General features: G+C 42.9%; 1 protein-coding gene across 4 annotated transcripts in view; it reads right to left on the minus strand.

Moving 5' to 3' along the window:
- The window catches only part of klc1a (kinesin light chain 1a), a 92,076-nt gene that overhangs the window by 20,675 nt on the left and 45,120 nt on the right, over window positions 1-26,281 (minus strand). For all 4 annotated transcript variants that reach the window (XM_083634161.1, XM_083634160.1, XM_083634159.1 and 1 more), the window contains exons 7-12: window positions 25,727-25,828; window positions 14,671-14,844; window positions 13,317-13,416; window positions 7,276-7,328; window positions 6,238-6,305; window positions 5,588-5,696 (exon numbers count right to left, since the gene is read on the minus strand). In XM_083634161.1, the coding sequence (XP_083490287.1) occupies window positions 5,588-5,696; window positions 6,238-6,305; window positions 7,276-7,328; window positions 13,317-13,416; window positions 14,671-14,844; window positions 25,727-25,828 (606 nt within the window). The remainder of the gene's footprint in view (window positions 1-5,587; window positions 5,697-6,237; window positions 6,306-7,275; window positions 7,329-13,316; window positions 13,417-14,670; window positions 14,845-25,726; window positions 25,829-26,281) is intronic.

A 26,281-nucleotide genomic window follows, 5' to 3' on the forward strand; every position in this document is an offset into this window, starting at 1 on the left:
CATTTTTTTAGATCCAAACAGGCAGACAGAAAATGTATGTTATTATTACTCTGAATACTAAGACAAAGGAGTTGCATAGCGCTACCCTGCCAAGAAAAACTCCAGACTCAACTTTTGGTGATTTTTCACATTTTCTTTTTTACATGACCTGAAGGTTTACATGATTCTATATAGGCTGAGCAAGTTTCATGACCTCAGGCCCTGTGAAACACTCAAAACCCATAAGTTATCGTTCTGAAAATATGGCTGCTTTTCTAAATGAATTAGAATAAGGTTATATAAGATGGAATTTAAGTTGATCAGCTTAAAAAGCTAAAATTCAGTGGTATTCCTTTTCAGCAATAAGCTGACAAAGCCAAGCATCCCGTGGCAGAATACTTTGACACGTCAGTGCAGCCTGACGCACAGACTGTTTCCTTAACTGACAGACTGCCTTGAGAATCAATTATTGAAGAAGAGGAAAATACAGACAGAGGCAGTTCAACCAACCGAACACTGATGTTGGCTCTTATTTCACAAACACACACTTCATATATTAACCAAACTGAATATTTAGGCAGTGGTGGCATAATGGTTAGAGAAGTGAGCTTGTGATTAAAAGGTCGTCGGTTCAATCCCCCGGACCGGCAGGATAAATCTGGGTGGGGAAAGTGAAAAAGCAGCGCTTGCCCCTCCCTCATTAGCACCACTGAGGTGCCCTTGAGCAAGGCCCTTAAGCCCAACCGCTCCAGTGGAGCTGCTCAGTGGCCAACAGATCAGACTGTGGTTGTACTGGGCAGCTTCCTGGTATGAATGTGTGTGTGTGAATGTGAACAGGGTGCTTCTGAAAGAGAGCAATGCTCTCAGTGATACTTCATCTGTATAAATAACACCACTGTTTTGGTTTTCCTTGATGATATAGGTTTTGAATGGCAAAACTGAACGACTAACACAAGACCTCGTACAGAAGTGCAGCCAGACATATTTGAAAACGCTGACATCTCCCACACTTCTACACAGTGCGATCAGATTTTTCAACTTTTGCTGACTCAAGCCACACATGAATACTATGTACCAAAACAAAATGCTAAAATGACACCGATATCATTTGTTTGAAATATATTTCATTTGACCCTGTAGGTGACAGTGGAAAAGCTGTGATTATCTGTAGTATCCAGAGCGAGCAGGTTCTGCTTGGTTTAACCAGTATTACCAGACCCGTTCCTGGCCTACTTTGATGAGGTTAGAAATGAGGAATAACTCGCCCCGCTGGCTTTTCATAGACTCCTTGCACAGGATTTTATGTACGGCATCTCTTAGAGGGAGAGTGTATGTATGACACGCGGGGTGTTATCTTATGTCGTACATACGCAGAAACGCAGTTTCTCATGCAGTTCATACGCAACTTCGGCGGCAACAATGGCGGCAGTAAGTTGAAGTAACGTTAACAAACTCGCAACCACTAACCCAAACCTACCTAACCCTTAACCTAACCCTGACCCTAACCATAACCCTAAACCTAACCCCCATAACTTCCACGTAAAGTTATTATGCATGTTAGATTTCTAATGTAAGTGGACGAGGCGAAGTTGCATATGAACTGCACGAGAAACTGCGTTTCTGCCTATGTATGACACGAGATAACACCCGCGTGTCATACATACGCTCTCCCATGAGATCGGGTTGCTTAAGCACCCTATGCGACTGGTAGCATCATACTGTAACTGTTTTGCTTTTCTGTGTATGTTTGTGTCTTAGTTTGTTTTGCTTCAATCTGGGAACCCAGAGTCTATTTTTATTTGAAAGATAGAATGGACGCGGAAAAGGAAGTGACGGTAGCTTTTCCTTCACTTCACTTCGGCTTTCCTTTTCCGCGTCCGTTACGGCTATTCACTAATAACGTTAACGCATAAACACACTGCATAGAAGACGTCAACTTGTCTTACAACAACAGTGAAAAATGACTGTAAAGTCGCAGCGCAAGTTGCTATATAGACTGTAAACAGTGGAGCACGGACACGGAAAAGGAGGTGACGGTGGCAGGAGAGGCGCTCTGTACAGGAAGCCGGGAAAAACGGTAGGGCTCTCCCAGGGTCTATTTTTCAAATACAAATAGACTCTGGGTTCCCAGATTGGTTTTGCTTTGGTTTGTTCTGAAAATTGAAAAATAAAATATTGAAGAAAAAAAAAGTATTACCAGTCTCTCACCACCAGTATATACCACAAATGACATATATGACTTATTTATTATTTTATTCACTACAAATATTTATGTGACTAGTCCCTATGTAATCCAAACAAGTTCATTTCGTCTATCTATTATTAACTATTAGTTTTTCTTATTGAAAGACTGTGTGTATTTTGTCATACCTGACAGTTTCGACTGCTGCTTCCTGCAGTCTTCCTCAGAGACGTCACGTGATGTTGTTGTGACGTGCTGTATGGCTGGTTTATGAAGGGTTGGCCATCCCACCTGGATAGGTAGGATGACCATGCCCCCTTGATGCCCAACATCATGGACTGGGAGAAGGCCAAGGTCATCGGATCGGAAAGCAACAAATACCACCGTTGGATCAGGGAAGCAATGGAGATACGGAAACGTGCACCCCGGACTGTGAACCGGGATGAGGGGGCTTACATGCTATCCCACACCTGGGACACAGTCCTCCTCCATAAACAACCGGCCAGCAGGGGGCATGGTCATCCTACCTATCCAGGTGGGATGGCCAACCCTTCATAAACCAGCCATACAGCACGTCACAACAACATCACGTGACGTCTCTGAGGAAGACTGCAGGAAGCAGCAGTCGAAACTGTCAGGTATGACAAAATACACACAACAGGCCCCGTTCCAATACCCATACTTCCATACTATTTAGTAGGCAAAAAAAGATTTAGTATGTCCCAATACATAGTATGTCAGATGCAGTATGCCAAGAGTACCAGGATGTTGTACTACATCAGCTCCTATTTCGGAGTATGCATCGATGCATGCTGCACCAGGCAAACTTCCCCACAATCCTTTGCGCAGCAGGAAGTTATGTCTTCTTCTTCTCCTTCTAATGTTTTATGGCGGTTGGCAAACAACTTTTTGTGCATTACCGCCACCTACTGGAGTTACGTCGCACTGACTGAGCTGCGTGTTCATGAATGAGATAATTAACTTTAAGAAAGCCTTGAAATATGTTAAAACCAAACAAGCATGGTGTGTACCAAAACATGCATATCTTGATTCCTGTTTAGAACTCTGACTTAAAGGAGAATTTCGTTTTTTTTGAACCTGGATCCATCTCCTGGCATTAATTATGATTTGGCCACTCACCAGGCGATCTCCGCGGCGTTTCTGGCCATCCTAGCGTTGTTTTGACATCAATAGCGTCCAAGTCAGTTGTAAAATGGAGCTGACTTGGGGCCAAGTGTGAGCCTGTCTTTCCTGCATCTAAATAGCTATTTTTATTCCCGTTTTCGCCAAATATCGTCAGAATCTGATCCCTCAAGAAGCACCACAGTGATATTTCGCCAAAGGCTGTTTCCTGGAGTCCCACAGGGATCAAATTACCTCAAACGTGATCTCGGTCACCAAGTCTCGTGAAGTCCCGCGATACTTTCCTGCCGACTGACCAAGTACAGGAGGACGCTTTGCGGTGGTGGTTTTAGCGCAACCTATGTGGGGTTTGGCGTAACCTATGTGGGATTCGAAATAACGAAGGTTATGCCAAACCCCACATAGGTTGCGCTAAAACCACCACCGCAAAGCGTCCTCCTGTACTTGGTCAGTCGGCAGGAAAGTATCGCGGGACTTCACGAGACTTGGTGACCGAGATCACGTTTGAGGTAATTTGATCCCTGTGGGACTCCAGGAAACAGCCTTTGGCGAAATATCACTGTGGTGCTTCTTGAGGGATCAGATTCTGACGATATTTGGCGAAAACGGGAATAAAAATAGCTATTTAGATGCAGGAAAGACAGGCTCACACTTGGCCCCAAGTCAGCTCCATTTTACAACTGACTTGGACGCTATTGATGTCAAAACAACGCTAGGACGGCCAGAAACGCCGCGGAGATCGCCTGGTGAGTGGCCAAATCATAATTAATGCCAGGAGATGGATCCAGGTTAAAAAAAAACGAAATTCTCCTTTAATGTTTTTGCTTTATTTATTTTATTTTGTTTATTTGATTGTCTGTTCCAATTTTGTAAATGTTTAGTCTGAATTTTTTGTATAATGTACTGTTTGTTACTGCCAGACTTTGTTTATTGAATAAAAAAAATAAAAAATAAAAAATAAAACTCAAATGTGGCGCTGCGGACGTCGGCGGAAGTGAGCAAGAGGTCGGAGTTCAGGAAGCTCATGTGACGACAGATGTAGTGTGTCCCAATAGTATGCATTTTGCATGCATGCTGCACACTACAATCCATACTTTGTGAGGGCAGCGGCAGTACATACTACAAGAAAGAAGTACAAGTATGGGTATTGGAACGGGGCCACAGTCTTTCAATAAGAAAAACTAATAGTCCCTATGTAGTAGTGCCACAGGAGCTACTATAGTTTTAATTCTTGCTGCAGTGTGATAGGTGACTTTATAACCAAGAGATACTCAGCTCAGCTGTATAGGCAGCACTAATGCATATAAGCAACACAGCACCATAGGCACAAATTAAAAAGTTCCTCTCCAGTCTCTAGCCTAGTCTTTTGATGACTTCCACTACTAACTCTTCCCATATTGAAGCATGTACATAGCTAATATATAAGCCAGGTGATGGTAATAGTTACCGTATATGTATAATTATATATATAAGATATGGTAATGGTATATATATAGGTATACATAATATGTGATGTAGTTTTATGTATATTCTACACATCTGTAATGGTATGTAGGTAATTCTGACTATGCAATATCATGAAAGGTACAGTATGTATGTATGTATGTATGTACTGTAATATCTGAAGTTGTACTGTTTGTACAGAATGTATTTTATACAGAATGTAAATTTTGTATGTGATATCTTGAAACTATGCAAGTTGTTTGACCCCAGGAAGAATAGCTGCAGCTGTGCTGTAGCTAATGGGGATCTTAAATAAAGACAAAGACAAAGACATGCACTGATCCACATCTGATGTTTGGAAACTAAAGACACTTTCTGTAATACTCCACGGATCGCCGAAGGCAATTTACAGCGTCAGCTAACGATACAGTGCCTTGCTTACAGAAACAAACAACAAAATCCAAGGTACATTGACAATAGCTGTTTTTAACATTGGTTAAATGTTTTCGGGTGGACTTTCCATTTAGTAGAACATGCGGTTGTAGAATGGCCTCTTGACTCACTATTCCACCTTGGTGTCATTTAATGGAGAGAATAAAGTGAGTCTGGTCAAAAAGGAGTTGAGAATAATCTGGCTAAATATAAATAACAGTAAATTGGGTGGGTTGGGTGACAATCATTTTGCACAGCTTTCCCTAGAGTCACACAGCTGTACACATTATGAAAACATCTCGTCCGATCTCTACAGCTCTAACATGAACGGTGGCATCCAAACCCCAGCTAGGAATTCTCTGGTATGACCAGTCTCACTGCAGTGACCGCACCGCCCAGTGACCACACCTGTTTTCTGGAACGCATGGCAGCTTCTTCCAGAGTCTCGGCGGCCTCGAACTTGCCCTGCCGCCTGTAGAGGGCGCCCAGGTTCTTCAGGGTGGTGGTCACTGTGGGGCTGCGGGGGCAGAGAAGAGGAAACATCTCATGCTGGAGAAGGAATCATGTTTTCAGTATCTAGATCTAGAAGAAGCAATACTAAGTGAATATATCTGAAATACAGTTCAGATAGTACTGCTTCTTCTAGTCAAGTCAAGTCAAGTCAAATTTTATTTATATAGCACCTTTCATACACAAAGGCAATTCAAGGTGCTTTACAAAAAAATAATCGAAAAAACAAGCAGCAAAGCAAGCACAGTAGCTACTGAACATATAAAATCTAATATAATTTGCATACAGTTCCTCAAAGGCACAAACTATTTTAAAACATTTTGTGAATACTTTGCCACAGCCACTGGCATACAGATAAGGTCGACAGTAGATGGTCACTAGATATAGATAATCACATAGGAACATCTGATGTATCACATAGGAACATCTGATGTAAGGAAACAGTATAGATAGATGGTCAATAGATAATGACTCTACTGCCTGGAGCACAGCCCATATTTCCACTGCCCAAACTGCTGCCTCTTCTAGAAAGTTTTAAAGAAACTCACCTGTCTACTTTACAGGCTTTGTACCAGCCTCCATATTCTCCAAATGGTGAGCCGTCCTTCTGCTTCCCCTACAAGAGAAACATCATGCTCATCGAGTCTGGACGGATCCCGGAACTCAAATGTGAAGTGACATTCAGAGATGGAAATCACCCCAGAACGGCAGGATTTTTAATAGCATCAAAGAGAACATGAAAGGGTATTTAGCGGTGGGATTAGAGTCGACTAAACCGATAAGCCTTCTAAAGCGTGACTACAAAAACTGATACTTCTAGTTGGGAAAGTGGGGTACTCACACCATCAGCAGTGGATGGCTATTATTACTGAGACTTCATCTGCTAATCCAAGTCTCTGTACAAGTCAATCTTTCCTATTCCACCTTGAAAAGGATCCTCACGCTGTTTTGCTGTAAATGTAAATTATGTTATCTGCCACCTGCTTCCAACTTTGCTACACAATATACCTACTTGTTTTTTGCTGAGTTGGCATCACTAGACTGATAATGTGGATAATGTGTGTCCATGTGGATGTGGATGTGTTGCTATGATGCACACAGGAGGGTCTCTGATCTGACAAAATATTGCACACTAAATGTCCCCTCGGACAATAAATGCTATTGCTTCACATAAACACTTAGATGGATAAGGAGACTGCAGGTCGAATGTTAGGCTATATCTTTCCTTTTGGTGGAAATAGCGTAGAGAATCACTTTTTCTTCTTTTTTCCCACTGACATCAACATGGAATACATTTGGAATACGATATGGGGGAAATTGAGAAAACAGTAGGACAACAAAATTGGATAATTACTCTTATTACTCTCCATATTAATTAAGACATTTTCGGATTCTAATATTTTTTGGTGCAAAACAAAACTTAGAAATGGATAGGCAGGGTCACACACAGAATGTCAGGTAAACAAATAATAATAAATGTCAAGAATGTCCCAATTTCCCCCCGGGGATCATTAAAGTCTTTCTGATTCTGATTCTGATTCTGAATAAAACAGTAGATAGAGTAATAGAGCAGTGCAGTCACTCACCTTGCTTTGTTCCTCTCTCTCCTCTGCATGCATCCATATTGGTTTGTTCTCATCTGCAGAGAAACAGACACACGCTCAACTGAAGCCATACTGACACACAGAACAACATTCACTATTCAGCCGTATAACAGCAGCCTGGAAATATTCACCTTTACATCAAGCAATAGTGGCCAACGGGAAAGTGTTGGAATATGTGTGTGTTGGACTGACTGTAAGCCACCCTGGATAAGAGTGCCAGCTACAGTGTGTGTAGAGCAGTGGAGGTTATTAATGTATGCAGGGGAGGATCAGCCTCCCTTATTTTTTAGAAGAGATGGGGGATTTTATATAATAATATATTTTTTTAATAAAATATCAATCAAATGTTTTTTTTCTTAATAAAATTCATGGTATTCATGATATTCTTAAAATGCTTCAACAGTGACACCTGTAGGGCATTGATGGAAAGGAGAGCTGCATGCAGACAGAGGCTGTGCCACTGGGTCTGTCTGTGCCCTCAGTGGCACGCGACATTAACATTACCCCCTTGGGCATTTAATTTCCTTGGTAATTTATCTCATGCTAATTTATGATTGGTTGAAAAACACATGCAATTCACAGGCAACAGTGAAGCCTCAACCGCCCTCACCAATCACAACCAATCAATTGATTTATTCAACCAAATTGGTTGTTGATTGGCAGGGCTGGCACGGATCAGAAAACCCATGGATCGGATCGCGTGACGGATTTTGAGCCACGGATCACGGATTTTTCGGATCAGCAAAAAAATAAAAAATAGGCTATATCAGATTTTTTCTCTCTAAATTAGATTTTCGATTTGATTTTTTAATACTATTATACTTCTCTAACCATTTGTTGCCCTGCACAGCTCAAAAAATATTTTTTTCTCATGACACAATTTATGCTTTTACTCTGAAGGCAGAACAACCCAACTTCCTGTTTTAGGTGGCACTGCGCCTAACTTCCTGGCTGTTGCTTGCTAACGTATTCACTTGACACGGGTACAGACCAGACCGGGTGAGTCTGGAAACGTTGATGCTACGTTAAGCTACTCGGTGGCCCCACGTGTTGTTTTGTTATGTGTCCAAGGCAACATTTCACCGTCCGGTGATAATGTGTTCGTGAAACGTGTGCGCGCGCGCGTGTGTGTGTGTGTGTGTGTTGTGGCTCTCGTTATCTTGTGCAGCCCGCAACACGCTGCTCGCATTCCTGTGCTTTTTCAGAGGTGTTGAAATAAGTTTGTTGTCTTTAGTAGCCACTAGCCACAGCCTTCAGAGAGACTTTACAGCGGCGACAAGGGATGAGGAAGCTCACTTGTGCTTGCCATGATCATGCCTGTCTGTGTCAGGCGTTCTCATACACTAACGTTAAACGTTAAATGAAACGAAAGGGGGGGGGGGGGGGGGGGCTGATCCGTACGGGTCACGGATTATCCGTGATCCGTGCCAGCCCTATTGATTGGATAGATTGGTAAGATTGACATTGTATTGACCAATGATGAATGAGTCTCAAAATCTTGTTGAATCCAGCTCCATTTGTCTACTGAGAAGTTAGCCTGGGTAAACCCAGCCCCCAGTGACCTGCTCTCAGACCTGTTCTCAGTCACTACATTGTAGATTCGGGGTGAAAATCATACAAATTGAACGTTTTGAAAAATAAAAATTTACATTTAATCGGTCATCCAACTGAGGAAAAGAGCTTTCTTATCATTTTTGCTCTCAGACCTGTTCTCAGTCACTACGTGACTAGTGAGCAGGGTCTGTCTGAGAGCAGGTCACTGGGGGCTGGGTTTACCCAGGCTACTGAGAAGTGGGAAGTGATGACATCAAGATTCCACTTTGCTGTGATGACCTGACAGTAATAGATAGATTTACATGACAGTAGCAGCATATATATTTTCCCCTTCTTCTTTTTATTTTTTTGATCAAGCAGTAAGTTAGCTCACAAGCCAGACAGTCATTGCATGGTATTACGCGAGCCAACATGACTGAGTTTAGAGCGGGTGGTACGCGCGGAGACTGAAATCACTGAAAGAACGTCTCGGCTGCACGCGGTTACAGACGGCATGGATGTGCAAGTAAGTCAATTAAGTTCAAGTTATCCAGGTCTTCTAGTAAATTCGGCGTGCAAATGGTCCACCAAGCAGCGCTATTTTCTCATATTATATTGTTTCATGCTGCATAGCCTGCCATTTTGTTAATAAAAACGGCAACCTTAAACTCCCACATTTTTTAACTGAATTTGGCCCGTACATCCATGGATGACAGCGTGCTCATTTTAAAGCTAGAGTGATGATCTTTATACCATATGAAAGTAGAAGAAATAAGGAATTGATTGGGACCAAGCATGTCAACCTAGCCTGTCGGGAAGGGGGGTAAATAATGCTTCAAAGTTGATGAATTTGGCATAACTTTCCCCTCCATGCAATGGAATGTACTTTAACTAAACGAGTATGTTGATAGTTGAGTTGATGACAGTAGCTGATAGTCACTCCCCCTGTCTTTATGACAGATAATGTCAGCAGTACAGTAGTCGAGTGGTTTTGATTGATTTATTCATCAAACCTTTTACTGACAAATTAACTGTAATAGCTTACTTTATTTTGAGATGCATTGCATTTCTCAGGCAGAAATTATTCCCACTTCAACTCTGTTTCTCCTGGGCCTAAAATGCACCAGATGACAGCTGTTTCATCCATTTTATTTTTCCTCAATCTGCATTGAAAATGTGCAAAAATGCACCAGCTTCTCGGAACAGCCTAAGCCAGTGGTTTTCAAAGTGTTTTAAGAAAGGCACTTTCTTTATTGGAAACTTTCTTTCCCAGGCATGGGAGCTAAGGCAAAATGTTATGTTCAGAAAATGATGTAATGATTTTGTTTTGCTGATATGGTGAATGTTATGTTATGAGATGAGATGAGATGAGATGAGATGAGATGAGATGAGATGAGATGAGATGAGATGAGATGAGATGAGATGAGATGAACTTTATTGTCCCCGAGGGGAAATTTGTCTTGGGCAAGTAGTGCCGTACAACAGCCACATATCGCATGTATAGAGGTTTAGACACAATACATACAACAGACAGGGAAAAAACATATCGAGCATACAATGTGGTCCCTTTCCGACATGCACTTTCCACTGGGAAATTTTGACAGCGTGTAATATAGAAATAAAAGACAGCAAACACTGGTTTGTTCAATTTGGTTCAACATTTCATCCTAATGACATTCTAAGCATATTGCACAGTCATTGTGGGTTTATTGCACAACCCTCATTGCAATTTCCCATTTGATAAAGTAAAAGTATTGAAGATAAAATAAATACACTTTTTGGAGGTACAAACCTCACCTCAAGAGCAATAGGGCACTCAACTAAGTAAGACCAGAACTCAGTATATGACAGTACAATAGAGAGTTCTGCTTTGTTTAAAAAAGAATTCAGCTCTACCAATACTAGGACAGGCAATCCAGATTAGTAGAGAGTTCTGCTTTGTTTTAAAAGAATTTCAGCTCTACTAATACTAAGACAGGCAAGATTTGCCTCTGTTTGTAGAGAGTTCTTAATGAAGAGTAAGAGAATAAAATAAAAAGCTAAGAGAATAAAATAAAATAAAAATAGTAAAAATAGTGAAAAAGTAAAATAAATAAAATAAAATAAAATAATAAAAATATAAAAAAAAGTGAGAAGACATCGACCGGCATATGACCTGGTTTTATAGGGAACACCCTCTTTGGGGAAGGGGCAATGCCGCCTGTTTGTTCAACAATAGCACAGAAGTGGGTAGGAAAGAGAGCTTGAAGCGGTTACTCTTACATCTATACGCTCTGTATCGTCTGCCCGAGGGCAGCAGGTCATAATCACAAAATAAAAGGTGAGATGGGTCATCTAGGATTTTGAGTGCTAGGCTGATGACCTTTTTTTCGTAGATTGTTTGGAGAGGTGCAAAGTCTCTCTTCCCAATCACTTTCATTGCTGTATTTACAATTTTTGCAAGTCTCGTTTTGAGCTGCACGGGAAGTGTTCCATACCATGCTGCCATACCGTACCTAATGAGGCTTTCCAGCACGGCATTATAAAAGGTCTCCATGATCTTGGTGCTAACACCGTACAGTCTGAGCCTTCTAAGAAAGTGAAGCCTCTGGCCCAGTTTACCACACAGGTAGTCGATATGGACATTCCATTTGAGAGAGTTTTCAATATGGATGCCCAGATACCTGTAAGAATTTACCCGCTCAATAGCGCTGTCCTCAATGACCACTGGGTCATGGTCTCTCAGCTCCTTTGGGTCAAAGATCATTTCTTTCGTCTTTTTAGTATTTAGGATAAGGTGGTTACTCTCACACCAGGCCTGGAAAGTGGCGATCTCATTGTGATATTGCGAAGGGCAGTCTTCTCTCTTTAGCAAACTTAAAATAATTGTGTCATCCGAAAATTTTATAACGTGGTTGTTCGGGTGACTACTTGTACAGCCATTTGTGTAGACTGTAAAAAGAACTGGGGAGCTCACGCCTCCTTGTAGTACCCCGGTGCTACAGTATTTAACTGCAGAGAGGGAACCATTGACTTTCACCTGTTGTGATCTGTTTGTTAAGAGAGAGTAAAACCAGTTTGTAATAAAAGGATTTACACTCATTTCTTTTAACTTGTTGACAAGCAGGTGAGGTTTGATGGTGTCAAAAGCAGAACTAAAATCAGCAAATAAAACACGTGCATAGGCTTTTGGGTCCTCCAGATGCTTACTTATTAAGTGAGTTACACAGACTACTGCGTCCTCAGTGCTTCGCCCCTCCCTGTAAGCAAATTGAAGGGGGTCCTGAGAAGCTGCCACCTCCGTCTTAAGCATGTTTATTATAACTCTCTCAAAGCATTTCATGACCCCGCTAGTTACGGCGATTGGTCTGAAATCTTTATTTGTAGATGGACATGATACTTTTGGGACTGGAGTAATTATGGACTTTTTCCATAGAGCAGGGACTGTGTGGCTGTCCAGTGACTTTTGAAATACAGGGCACCAAGCTGTCGTGAGTTCTGAGGAGCATTTCTTTAGTAGAGTGGCGGGCAAGCCATCCGGCCCCGCAGATTTCTTAGTACATACTTTACTAAATATAGACTGAACCTGTTCAGCTGCTATAACAAGACGATCAGAGGAATTACAAATGGGAAAAAAATCAATGTCGCACCCCTCTGTTTCCTTCTGAGAAGAATCAGTGTCAAATCTCAGGAAGAAATCATTTAGTTTGTTTGCACACTCAAGATCATTTTCAGTGACAATCCGCTTTCTGTTTAAGTTCATATTTGTCATTTCTTTCATACAGTCCCATAACCTTTTATTGTCCATTGAGCTAACACTCTCCTCCAGTGAAGCTCTGTGTTTCCTTCTGGCCACCTTCAGGAGCTGGTTTAGCTCTTTTTGTGCTGCAGCCAGTCCCCCCTGGTCCCCATTCTTGAAAGCTGATGTTATGCTGTGATTTAGTTTTATTACTGCGGCGTTGGCGTATGTTGTACTGCATAATATATCATATGTGTGTCTTGTAAGCCCATGAGGGCTGGGCACTGTCAAGTGCATGACACATTTAATAAAAATCAATCAATCAAAAAAATCAATCAATCAAAGTGGGGTCCCCAGCAAAAAGGGGGGATAATCTATTTTCACTATAATTCCATCCATAAGTAACACAATCTAAGCTAGTGTAGAAGTGAGTGACTAGTGAGCTAATAATAACCATAACAGCACAAATAATTGAAAAATCTCGAAATAAATATACAGTATTTACTCTAATGAGAAAAGGAACAATTATTGATGGTTAAAACTGAATAATGACATCACAGTCTAATCCTAATGCTAAATTAAAATAAGATATTCCTCTAAATCTGTCTTCAAACTGCAAAAGAAAAAAAAAATGCCCACATTTTTTTCGCCGGCAAAAGAAATTCTCCCTTGTTTTCGAGCTCAAGAGTGTAGAGTGTGTGTGTGTGTGTGTGTGTGTGTGTGTGTGTGTGTGTGTATATATATTCATTCAGTCACATTTGCCTCATCTTACCGTCGACCGAGCCGAACTCCCTCTCGTGAGCGCGGGTGAGGATTTCTTTATACAGAGTCTCAGCCTGCTTGAACTTGCCCTGCTTCAGGTAGCAGGATGCCTAGCGGAGCCCAGAGAAACAAATGTTAAGAGTCGACACTGGAAATAATCCTTCCCAAGCAAAGCCAGGGTTTCCTTCGGTTTCGTTTCAAGGGTTTGGCATGTTCAACCCTCAAGAGGGTCGACCACACGAAACTAGGGCTACACATTTATCAAGTGTAATTGTATATTGCAAGTTTATTTTCCATAATTAACAGCTGTAGAACACTGGCATATCAGCAATAATGAAACGTTTCATGTGCAATGTCTACTAAAGGTCTAAACTAGTCTAAAAAAATCGAAACTAAAATGTCTGTCAAAAGTGTAGTAATATAATTTGGGCTTAAAAAATATATATATATATATAGCCGCAAGCGGCAATAGCAGGGGTTCAAGCCTTGGACAAATGCTTAAGAAAACAAGGCTAGGTGTCGGAACCTAGTCCAGGTCAACTACTGACCTCCAGGTGCATACAAGCAAAATCACGCATAGAAGCGGCTGCACAGCTTAAAAAGTATGATAATGAAAAAACAAAATCTAGGGCATCTAGAGAACAGAGAACACTCTCAGTCTCCAGTCTTGCTGTACGAGAGTGTACATTCTCCAAATTCTCTCCCTCTGTGATTTTCCAAGGCAGGGTAGTCCAGCGAATGGAGCCGCTCCAGGCTGAATCAGGTCCCCAGCCTTGCTTTGCCCAAATGTATGTCCTCGACCCAAGTCTCTATATTACACGAACATCGTCAAAACGTGGAATAGGCTGTTATATCCAAAGGTAGAAGAGAGACACGCACATCCCAGCCTAGTAGGGCAGGTGCAGAACTTACAGTGATGAATGCAAATAGAATGGTAAAAAGTTTGCACACTGCAAAGGGCTCCAATTAGGTTTTTTATTGCAACACCGTGGGTAAAGTTTCGGGCAGCACCCTGCCCTTCTTCAGACTGTTATATCCCCAAAGATTGATAGATTGGTGTAATGTTTTGTTTCTGAGTAGTGGGTGACATTTCCAACCTACAGTATGTGCAAAGTTTGGTTACTGTAGGCCTTAGGGTTTCTGAAATGTATACAGTTTTACGGAAGAAGGAAAAGAATAAGAAAATAAAAATAAAAATAAAAATAAAAATAAAAATAAAAATAATAATAATAATAATAATAATAATAATAATAAACATAGCAAAAACAATAAGGTTTCCAGCGCCTTCGGGCTTGAACCCCTAAAAAGTAATAATTGTGGTCACAACAGCTAGAAAAGTCCCCGGCCCGCCCGCAGCCTCTCACCAGGTTGTTTTTGGTCTTGGCCACGTTGGGGTCGTCGGGGCCCAGTTTGGTCTGGTAGATCTCCAGCGCTCTCATGTAGTAGTACTCCACCTCCTCGTACTTGCCCTGGTTCTGACACAGCAGGGCCAGGTTGTTCAGCTGCTTGGCCACATCCGGGTGGTCCTTCCCCAGCACCTGGGGGGGGACAGAGGGGGGTGGGGGGTTAAAACAACACTTGCTACTTCAAACAAAACACATCTTAGGCCCCGGCTCCTGTCTAGCACACACATGCCATTTGGTGCATGGCTCTTATTCCAGGTGGCACATTACCACCAGCCAGAAGCTGCCCCCCCCCCCTTAATTTATTATTCTAAATTCCTTCTGCCACTTTAGGCCGTCGTCATTCTTTTTGTTTTAACCCTTGTTTTATCGTTCAGTTTTAATGTATTTTAGCTGTAATAGGTGTGTTTTATTTCATTCCCCCATTTGAACTGCTTTTTTGTTGTTGTGCGTAATTTATTAATTTTTTAGGTGGACCCCAGGAAGACGAGCATGTATTGGCTAATGAAGATCCTTGATCAACTCAAACTAATACATGATCATTCTAGGGACACAGGAATTTTTGTTACATCTTGTGTCAAGGTGCTGTGACCTTTGACCCTTGCCCTGCTTACAGTATGACTGGTTGCTTGTAATGTAGATGCTATAGGAATTCAAGCTAATTCTACTGTTGCACTCTGTAGTAAGTCACTCTGAATAGGAGAGTAAACACCTAGCGTAAATGCACTTATTCCAAAAGAGCAACTGCAGGACCATCAAATTGTATTTACTTGTTTATGTAACAGGGACAAACGCATTAAACATCGATTCTTATAAAATACAAAATAGATTCCACACATGCAGGTTTCAAGGCAAGGCTAATTTGTACCCCTCTTCCTGGCTCGGCTTTTGGAATAAAACAGAGTGCACAGAGAAATAGTACAGAGACATAAAAGATTATACAATACAGGTAAGAACAAAGACTAAAAGCATATATTTTTCGTATGGGCGGCCCCTGTGGGAATCAAACCCGTAAACCTTGGCAGTATTAGTGCTATGCTCTCACCTGCCTTTTGAACTACACAGGATCGTGTGTCTCATGAAGGCTTTTGACCTGTGGCAATTGTGTGGACTATAGACCTGCTTGATTAAATAAAGGCTGCGCTGAATACAGTAAACAAACACAGTGGCAGAGCACCAGTCAACCAGTCATGCTTGATGTGTTGCATCGAAGCTAGAGGTGGCAAGGACTCTCAAACAGAAGAGTGGGGGCTCCTTATATATATATAATATATATATATATGATCCTTTCTCTGCCAGCAGCCAAAAGACATTTAAAAAAGTGGAGCTGTTTGCATTAATGTGGATATGAGAGCGGTGTAAGCTTTTCCTGTGAGCTGAGAGAGCTTCAAGCTATTAAAGAGTGTAGTGTAGTGAGGGTTCAAGAGATGCAGGAGCAGGATCATTAGCCACCGTGTGGCTAAGCCTAGAGAACTGCAGCAAGAGTTACAGCTGAGTGATTGAGTCTGACTGACTGATTTAGAGAGTGAGATGGGGGAGAGAGGCAGAGACAGAGAGGGGCAAAGAAAAGAGAGAATACAGATAGGAGGAGAAAGTATCTGAGTTCAAGGGGGTGGGATAGAAGATGGACAGGAACTGGAGGTAAACATTAAACAAATTAAAGACATGCAGAGGGGGTGGAGAACAGACAGAGAGAAGGATGGGGAGAAGACAGTCCGATAGAGGGGGAATAAGAAGAGAGTAATTGACAGAGATAGAGAGAATGAGCTGCTGACTCCTGCTTATTGAGAAATCACCTCATTAAACCGTGGGGGAAAGGGACGGACTTGAAGAGTGGAAGCAGAGGGGAAAATTGAGGGAGAAAAACAGCATTGAGTGACAAGAGGTTGGCAATAAGATTCAACGAGTATCTGTCTGTTCTCGAGGGATTCTCCCTTCACCGTGGTGCAATACATAAGGCTGTGTGAGATCTGCATACCTGATACCTGAGATTTTCTGGGGTATTGGGAAAAGCAACCCCCTACCTAAAATGCTTGCACTACCCTATCGAAAAATGCTATGTTATCTATGAAGGGGAAACTCGTTACCCATAGATATCTTGAGGGGAGAGGTCAAGGGACCCCTTTAAAAATGTTTTTTCCCTAGCCAAAATGTAGTCTAAATTATTAGCGTTATTTAGCCTCCTTCCCGACAAGCTAGCATATCATGGTTGGTACCACGTAGAAGTGAGTGCCTTAGGTCATCTAGTTTCATATGACACCAGAAACCTCACTCTGACCTCACAATTGGGACCACAGCAGGAGAAAGGGTTAAGAACAGGGAGACTCCCGAAAGAATCAGGAGTGTTGGCAGGTATGAGTCTGAGATCTAAACCCATCTTGAGTGTAGGCAGGTATGAGTCTGAGATCTAAACTCATCTTGAGTCTAGGCAGGTATGAGTCTGAGATCTAAACCCATCCTGAGTGTAGGCAGGTATGAGTCTGAGATCTAAACCCATCTTGAGTGTAGGCAGGTATGAGTCTGAGATCTAAACCCATCTTGAGTGTAGGCAGGTATGACTCTGAGATCTAAACTCATCTTGAGTGTAGGCAGGTATGAGTCTGAGATCTAAACCCATCTTGAGTGTAGGCAGGTATGAGTCTGATATCTAAACCCATCTTGAGTGTAGGCAGGTGTGAGTCTGAGTGAGATCTAAACCCATCCTGGGTGTAGGCAGGTATGAGTCTGAGATCTAAACCCATCCTGAGTGTAGGCAGGTGTGAGTCTGAGTGAGATCTAAACCCATCCTGGGTGTAGGCAGGTATGAGTCTGAGATCTAAACCCATCCTGAGTGTAGGCAGGTATGAGTCTGAGATCTAAACCCATCTTGAGTGTTGGCAGGTATGAGTCTGAGATCTAAACCCATCCTGAGTGTAGGCAGGTATGAGTCTGAGATCTAAACCCATCCTGAGTGTAGGCAGGTATGAGTCTGAGATCTAAACCCATCCTGAGTGTAGGCAGGTATGAGTCTGAGATCTAAACCCATCTTGAGTGTAGGCAGGTATGACTCTGAGATCTAAACCCATCTTGAGTGTTGGCAGGTATGAGTCTGAGATCTAAACCCATCTTGAGTGTTGGCAGGTATGAGTCTGAGATCTAAACCCATCCTGAGTGTAGGCAGGTATGAGTCTGAGATCTAAACCCATCCTGAGTGTAGGCAGGTATGAGTCTGAGATCTAAACCCATCTTGAGTGTTGGCAGGTATGAGTCTGAGATCTAAACCCATCCTGAGTGTAGGCAGGTATGAGTCTGAGATCTAAACCCATCCTGAGTGTAGGCAGGTATGAGTCTGAGATCTAAACCCATCTTGAGTGTAGGCAGGTATGACTCTGAGTTCTAAACCCATCTTGAGTGTTGGCAGGTATGACTCTGAGATCTAAACCCATATTGAGTGTTGGCAGGTATGAGTCTGAGATCTAAACCCATCCTGAGTGTTGACTCTGTCGCAAATTGACAGCTCCTGTCTATGTGATGCAGAGGATGATATAAAGCTACATGTGCTGTGCCACCTAATCCCTCACCCTCACCCTCCCACTCCTCCTCCGTAGCAGCAGCAGCAGTACAGACCTGACAGTTGGCCTGTGAACATCATTAGCTGGGAAACGATTGCCATCGCCCAAGGTCTGGGTGGGTGAGGTATGGATCAGTGTTATTGATGGGGAGGATGGCTTCAAAAGCCAAAGTTGCTGCAGTCCGTGGCTGTTTTTGGGGAGATGTGAAGAAGCACTACCCTCCTATCCACTATATTTCTAGCTGCCATGATGCCTTATATGGGTGCTTCTTCCGGTGTAATCCTCCCAGCCCCCTCCCCCGTTACGTTACTGACAGAGACACAACATACTGTAGCCCGTAGCGCATCCAGCTTGGCAAAAATATCGCTAATGAATATCCCGAGTTGTTCAAAGAGCAACAGAAATAGTGGATGTGATTACATTCCCTTAAATAAGTCAACAAACGAGTGCCATTTATTGTGACAAGCAACTTTTTTTCCCCAGTGTCGGAGTTTTAACGAGGAAATGCGCCAGCTGCAACAATCAGTCACGTTCTAGACTGGACCTGGCACCCATAATTATTTTACAGCGAGGCATTCAAAAATAAGGTGGATAAAACCAACTAAATGGAGCAAAAGCTGTGTCTGTGCATACTTACTGAACCTGACACTGATATACAGACTGAATGGCAATTTCGTTCCCACTCTATTATTCAGCCTCCTTTTTGAGCACTGTTCTCTGGGGGGTGGGGGGTGGGTGGCAGTAGACGAGGGAAACACCAGACTCTCTGAATTGCTCAACAAAATCTGAAAACTGTGCGGGACGAGATTCAGGAGTCTGGAACCAGGCTAACTGAAAGCATTTTTCACCCAAGCAATAGGGTGAATGTTTCCTTATATTCTTATTATTTTAGAATTTCAGGACAATTGAGGGATTTGTTTGTGCATCTCTCCAGCAGCAGGTGTTCCAGTTTCTTGCACAAAGACACACAAGGATAGACAAGACATATTGGCTGCTGGTCCGTTCGTTGTACAGATCAAACCTGTGACCTTCCAGTGACAGGACAGTCTGCTTATCACCAGGCCACCCTGCTGCCCAGGAAGCACTATTTTGATTCAACTGTTTTAATGGGTGTGGGGGAAATAAAACAGAATCACTAGATTCTGTGCAGACAATATACATCTTTATTCAAAGTTAAACAAATCTGCCTACTACGTTCTTCATGTTTTCTAACTTTAATATGCCCAAATAAAATAACTCTAAACACTCAAATGCTTCAGTAGCACTTTGCAGAAATAACAGACATAACTTTCATTTGCCCCTTCCTGTCCTGCCTCCCATCTCCCAGCCACCAAACTGAGGGAGAAGAGCTTCCTATAAAAAGGCAAAACTGCAGGGGAAACATATTCTTCTGATTCAGCAATCTCCCCCCCCCCCCCCGCACCCCCAGGAACACATGGTGGCAAATCTCCCAGCTTAAGCGAAAGCATTATCATCTGAGTTTAGGGAGCATAAAAAAATTAACTGTCTCAGCTAAACCTGAGCTGACGTCTCATTATCAAAGGAGAGCGAGAGGCAGCGTGAAGGGAGCTCGCTCAAAGGGAGGGGCTGAGGACAGACACAGATTGATACATAAAAAGGCTCTGCTGCACTTTCAGGATTGCTGAGCAGTGCCTTTATAAGCGCCAAAACAGAGGTGAGGCAAAAATAATGAAAATCTCAAAGGATTTCAGACTATCCAAAGCCACACCGCTTCTTTCAGGTTATCCAAACCACACCGTTTCTTTCAGCCACACTGCTTCTTTCAGACTATCCAAAGCCACACCGTTTCTTTCAGACTATCCAAAGCCACACTGCTTCTTTCAGACTATCCAAAGCCACACCGTTTCTTTCAGACTATCCAAAGCCACACCGTTTCTTTCAGACTATCCAAAGCCACACCACTTCTTTCAGACTATCCAAAGCCACACTGCTTCTTTCAGACTATCCAAAGCCACACCGCTTCTTTCAGACTATCCAAAGCCACACCGCTTCTTTCAGACTATCCAAAGCCACACCACTTCTTTCAGACTACCCAAAGCCACACTGCTTCTTTCAGACTATCCAAAGCCGCACCACTTCTTTCAGACTATCCAAAGCCACACTGCTTCTTTCAGACTATCCAAAGCCACACCGCTTCTTTCAGACTATCCAAAGCCACACTGCTTCTTTCAGACTATCCAAAGCCACACTGCTTCTTTCAGACTATCCAAAGCCACACCGCTTCTTTCAGACTATCCAAAGCCACACCACTTCTTTCAGACTATCCAAAGCCACACCGCTTCTTTCAGACTATCCAAAGCCACACCGCTTCTTTCAGACTATCCAAAGCCACACTGCTTCTTTCAGACTATCCAAAGCCACACCGCTTCTTTCAGGTTATCCAAAGCCACACTGCTTCTTTCAGACTATCCAAAGCCACACCGCTTCTTTCAGGTTATCCAAAGCCACACCGCTTCTTTCAGACTATCCAAAGCCACACCGCTTCTTTCAGGTTATCCAAAGCCACACCGCTTCTTTCAGACTATCCAAAGCCACACCGCTTCTTTCAGGTTATCCAAAGCCACACCGCTTCTTTCAGACTATCCAAAGCCACACCGCTTCTTTCAGACTATCCAAAGCCACACCGCTTCTTTCAGACTATCCAAAGCCACACCGCTTCTTTCAGACTATCCAAAGCCGCACCGCTTCTTTCAGACTATCCAAAGCCACACTGCTTCTTTCAGACTATCCAAAGCCACACCGTTTCTTTCAGACTATCCAAAGCCACACCACTTCTTTCAGACTATCCAAAGCCACACTGCTTCTTTCAGACTATCCAAAGCCACACCGCTTCTTTCAGACTATCCAAAGCCACACCACTTCTTTCAGACTACCCAAAGCCACACCGCTTCTTTCAGACTATCCAAAGCCACACTGCTTCTTTCAGACTATCCAAAGCCACACTGCTTCTTTCAGACTATCCAAAGCCACACCGCTTCTTTCAGGTTATCCAAAGCCACACTGCTTCTTTCAGACTATCCAAAGCCACACCGCTTCTTTCAGGTTATCCAAAGCCACACCGCTTCTTTCAGACTATCCAAAGCCACACCGCTTCTTTCAGACTATCCAAAGCCACACCGCTTCTTTCAGACTATCCAAAGCCACACCGCTTCTTTCAGACTATCCAAAGCCACACTGCTTCTTTCAGACTATCCAAAGCTACACTGCTTCTTTCAGACTATCCAAAGCCACGCCGCTTCTTTCAGACTATCCAAAGCCACACCGCTTCTTTCAGACTATCCAAAGCCACACTGCTTCTTTCAGACTATCCAAAGCCACACCGCTTCTTTCAGACTATCCAAAGCCACACCACTTCTTTCAGGTTATCCAAAGCCACACTGCTTCTTTCAGACTATCCAAAGCCACACCGCTTCTTTCAGGTTATCCAAAGCCACACCGCTTCTTTCAGACTATCCAAAGCCACACCGCTTCTTTCAGGTTATCCAAAGCCACACCGCTTCTTTCAGACTATCCAAAGCCACACTGCTTCTTTCAGACTATCCAAAGCCACACCGCTTCTTTCAGACTATCCAAAGCCACACCGCTTCTTTCAGACTATCCAAAGCCACACTGCTTCTTTCAGACTATCCAAAGCCACACCGCTTCTTTCAGACTATCCAAAGCCACACCGCTTCTGTCAGACTATCCAAAGCCACACTGCTTCTTTCAGACTATCCAAAGCCACACCGCTTCTTTCAGACTATCCAAAGCCACACCGCTTCTTTCAGACTATCCAAAGCCACACCGCTTGTTTCAGACTATCCAAAGCCACACCGCTTCTTTCAGACTATCCAAAGCCACACTGCTTCTTTCAGACTATCCAAAGCCACACCGCTTCTTTCAGACTATCCAAAGCCACACCGCTTCTGTCAGACTATCCAAAGCCACACTGCTTCTTTCAGACTATCCAAAGCCACACCGCTTCTTTCAGACTATCCAAAGCCACACTGCTTCTTTCAGACTATCCAAAGCCACACCGCTTGTTTCAGACTATCCAAAGCCACACCGCTTCTTTCAGACTATCCAAAGCCACACCGCTTCTTTCAGACTATCCAAAGCCACACCGCCACACTGGTTTTGAGAAAGAATTACAGTCTGGTGCAGCAAAACATCTCACTAAAATGTTTGCATTTCATTCTGCTGCATGTAAAAGCAGGAGGTAACGAGCGCCACCTGACTTGTATTAGGGCTGGGCGATATGACCAAAATCTCATATCCCGATATAGGTCATTTCATATCCCGATACCGATATATATCACAATATAGCATATTTTCTGTAAATTCAATTTATAGTTTATATAAAATGACCATATGGCCATTTATTTATGTAGCAGTTAAACCAGTTAAAATGTAGTCAAACCTCACAAAGGATACATGCATTCAGAATACAGATAAGCATGGCTATTCTTTACAACACAATAATAATTAGTTGCAGGGCAGTAGAATGAAACACAAACTGAACCACACCACCAGTTCGATTTTCAAAGATTACATTAGAGCAAAACGGGTAGAATAAAAGTTATTTAGCCTATTCACCTTATTCACCACGCCCACTTTTTCTCTCTTCCGTGTTCAACGCAAACGTATTTGTTCTTCCAGTTCAGCGCTAGTTGCCTTCTGTGGCTAATATTAGCCGCTAGTTAGTTATGTTATATGGCAGTAAAATGCCACTGAATGACCAAATTGATACAACTTTTAACCATTTCGAGTAACACTGTTTCCATACGGATCACCAGCGTTAGTTTGTTGTTTATAACGTGGCTATATTCATAACGTTTCTATCTCGGATGCGTTATTTCGAATCGCACATAGGTTACGCCAAACCACACATAGGTTACGCTAAAACGCACATAGGTTACACCTCGAATCGCACGCAACCTATGTGGGTTTCAGGACACAACAGCCTCGACTCCACTAACGTCATCTTTAGAGCACAATATTCCTGGAATGCAAGTTTAACTAAACAGTTACATGTCCTCTGCATTCTACATAAAATTAAGATATTACGGGTTGTTTTATTTTGTATGTTACATACGTATTGGCCAAGATATGTTAGTTTATGGGGGAGTAATTTTGCCACTTTAGGAGGGGAGTGTGCGCGGCCATTTTGCCTGCGGGGTTTTTGGCAAGTCAAAACGGAAATACTATTATGAAATGACGTAATGCGGAAGCGTCCATGTGTGGGCAAAGAATAAGGTGAATAGTTCAGTCCAGTTCTCTCAGTTCGTTTATAAAGGAACAAAAATGCTCCACTTCGGGATTTCCATATTACCAGTTCAGTTCACTCTGTTGTATTTGTTTTATGTAGCATTTGCTATTGATGTGTTTGATTTAAGCACTAATTTGGAATCATATCTAAAAGCGGCCACTGGGCGGCAGTATTTCTTTAGTCAACGTCAAAATAACTACATGTTCAGTAGAAGAAGAATAAAACGGTAGAAGAAGAACAATGTTAACACGTTCACTGCCAATGACGTGTTTTTACGTCAAACTAAATCCAACGGTTGACTGCCAATGACGTGTTTTTACGTCAAAAAAATGAAAAAAAAAAATTGACCGTGGGATGTGCATCTAACCCTTTTACATCTCTTATATAATTATTGGAGCCACCGAACATGTACAACCCATTCCACCGACCCACTAAGTGGCGACAGTGCTCTCCCAGACTAGAGGAAGGCAAGCAAAAAGCATGTGTGAGGAAGCCATTCTCATGAAAATGGATGGGGGAAAACGCTTTTGTTTTCGCGCTGATTGCTGGCGGTGCAGGATTGCAAATTTGCATAATAGATTACGGGTGGAACACACTTTGAAACACGCAGCATAAATAAGACCAGAATCGCAAAAGCTTCATCAAAGCTCTCAACACAAACCACAAGAAACGAGCGAGCCGATCCAGACTTGCCCAGCGGCCGCCAGGCAGACAGGCAGACAGGCACAGCAGCAGCAAAGCAGTGAGCTGGTGACGCGAGGTTACAGCAGCAGCAACGAGCTTGTGACACGCTCGCTGCAGCCAAGAAGAACACACACGGAGGGAGGAGTTTGAATGAGAGGGGTGTTTCCTGCTGTTATGGAGGAAATTACTGTTCAAAACTATTGTTTAGATGTCTGACGTCTTACTGATGCCAAAAATGAATGGTTAAAGTGACTGTTCTATCGAATTTCACAAAAAGCCGTTTATCTCAAAATAATTTTTCAGACGCTGAAACCATGCTGTATTCAACTGCTAATGCTTACATAACTACTAACTCTACAAACTAACTCTTTTAGACAGAGAAAGCACACATTCTATTAGTTCTTTTGAGATATTGTGTGTTCACAAAATCTTAGCAGAAAAGAATCCTCGGGTCTTGAAAGATGAGCCAGAATCCTCAAAAAAACCCTCTGGCAGAACCTACCTACAGTAAAAAAAAAAAAAAAACGGCTGGCAGTGAATGTGTTAAGATTAGACAGCAAGCCTGTTACTACTGCAAATGCTGTAATGACTGAGAACGTTCAGTAAAGATCATTCATTCTTTTATAATCGTTTCCGTTTGTTTATTTATCGTTGAAGAAGTTGTAGTTACTGTTGTTGAAAGATCTAATACACTCAACAAAAGTACTCCACTCCGGGATTTCACGGTTATCCAACCAACACAACTCACCCAGGGAAAGCTAAAAGCTAAAGCTAACGATAGACGTTTTGTTGTCGGCCCTCAAGGGATTTCCTTGGGATGATGAGAGGATGGGAGGAGATGTTTTGCCAGGTTTAACGTTAGGAGGACACACGCAAATATGGATCAAACGCGGACTTAACACAGTGCAAATGCCTGGGTAGACTAGGTGGACGGAGTGGAGGTAACATCTCCCTGCTCTTTAGCCTACTCACCGGCTGATTTGTGCCACTTATAAAGGGACGCAAGGGGCTTGTTGACACAGAGTCTGGTGCGTGTGTGGACTGTGGACGTGAGTAAAAAAGAAAACAGAATGAAGAAAGCACAGCGTCATCCAAATGATGGACAATATTGCCGTAAAGAGTGTGATTTGCAACACAACGATATAAACGATAGAGCATCATATGAGACTAAATACATTTTCTATCGTCCAGACGAAATATATCGTCATATCGCCCAGCCCTACCTTGTATGTACTGTATGTACGTTAACTTGTGTTTGACTGCCTTTGCAGCCATGTGGGACACAGAAAGAGCTTGAGAAGTGTACTGAAGGGAAAACCAAATGCTCCGTAGTTGATGTCTGTCAGCTCTGGGGTGGAAGTAGGAATAGGAAATTGTTTTTGGAGCATGAAACATCCTCTTAGGCAGACTAGTGGACACAACATCGTGTAAATTCCCCAAAAAATCAACAATTTGGTGCACCAAGTATGGCTGAGTGCAAGTTTTTATTTTCTTTCTGCAACCTTTGACCCACCTTTTCTCTGATCTCCAGCGCTCTCTTGCACAGAGGCTCCGCCTCTTTGTACTTCCCCCTCTTCCCATACAGCACAGCCAGGTTGTTGAGGGTGGCAGCCACCTGGCAGGGACACACACACACACACACACACACACACACACACACACGTAAATCATTAAAATATCCTTTTTCAAGCTTGGGGTTGAGCCTCAATCATCTTCACCCATGTCACCGCAAGACTCCACCACAGCAGCGTTGAGTGCCATTGATCTGATGAAGCGAGTGACTGACAAGGAGGAAGAGGCGAAACAGGAAGTGATTATGTTGGGTTGTAAATCGAACCCAATCAGCCGTACGATGAATCTCCACCACGTGCGGTCAGGAGGACGGAGGCCACAGAGCTCACATCTGAACTCTGAACTCAAACCAGGCTGTGGAGCCCATGTGGAAAGGAAGGGGGGGGGGGGGGTAGAATAGGGAGGTGAAGGGAATTGGGGGGTGGGGTTCAGGAAGGCAAGAGAAGGAGTGGAGCAGCAACAGGGGGAAGAGAGGGAGTGGAGATGAGGAAAGGGA

This window comes from Poromitra crassiceps (assembly GCF_964638095.1).
Source record: "Poromitra crassiceps genome assembly, chromosome: 3".
In the NCBI taxonomy this organism is placed as follows: Eukaryota; Metazoa; Chordata; class Actinopteri; order Beryciformes; family Melamphaidae; genus Poromitra; species Poromitra crassiceps.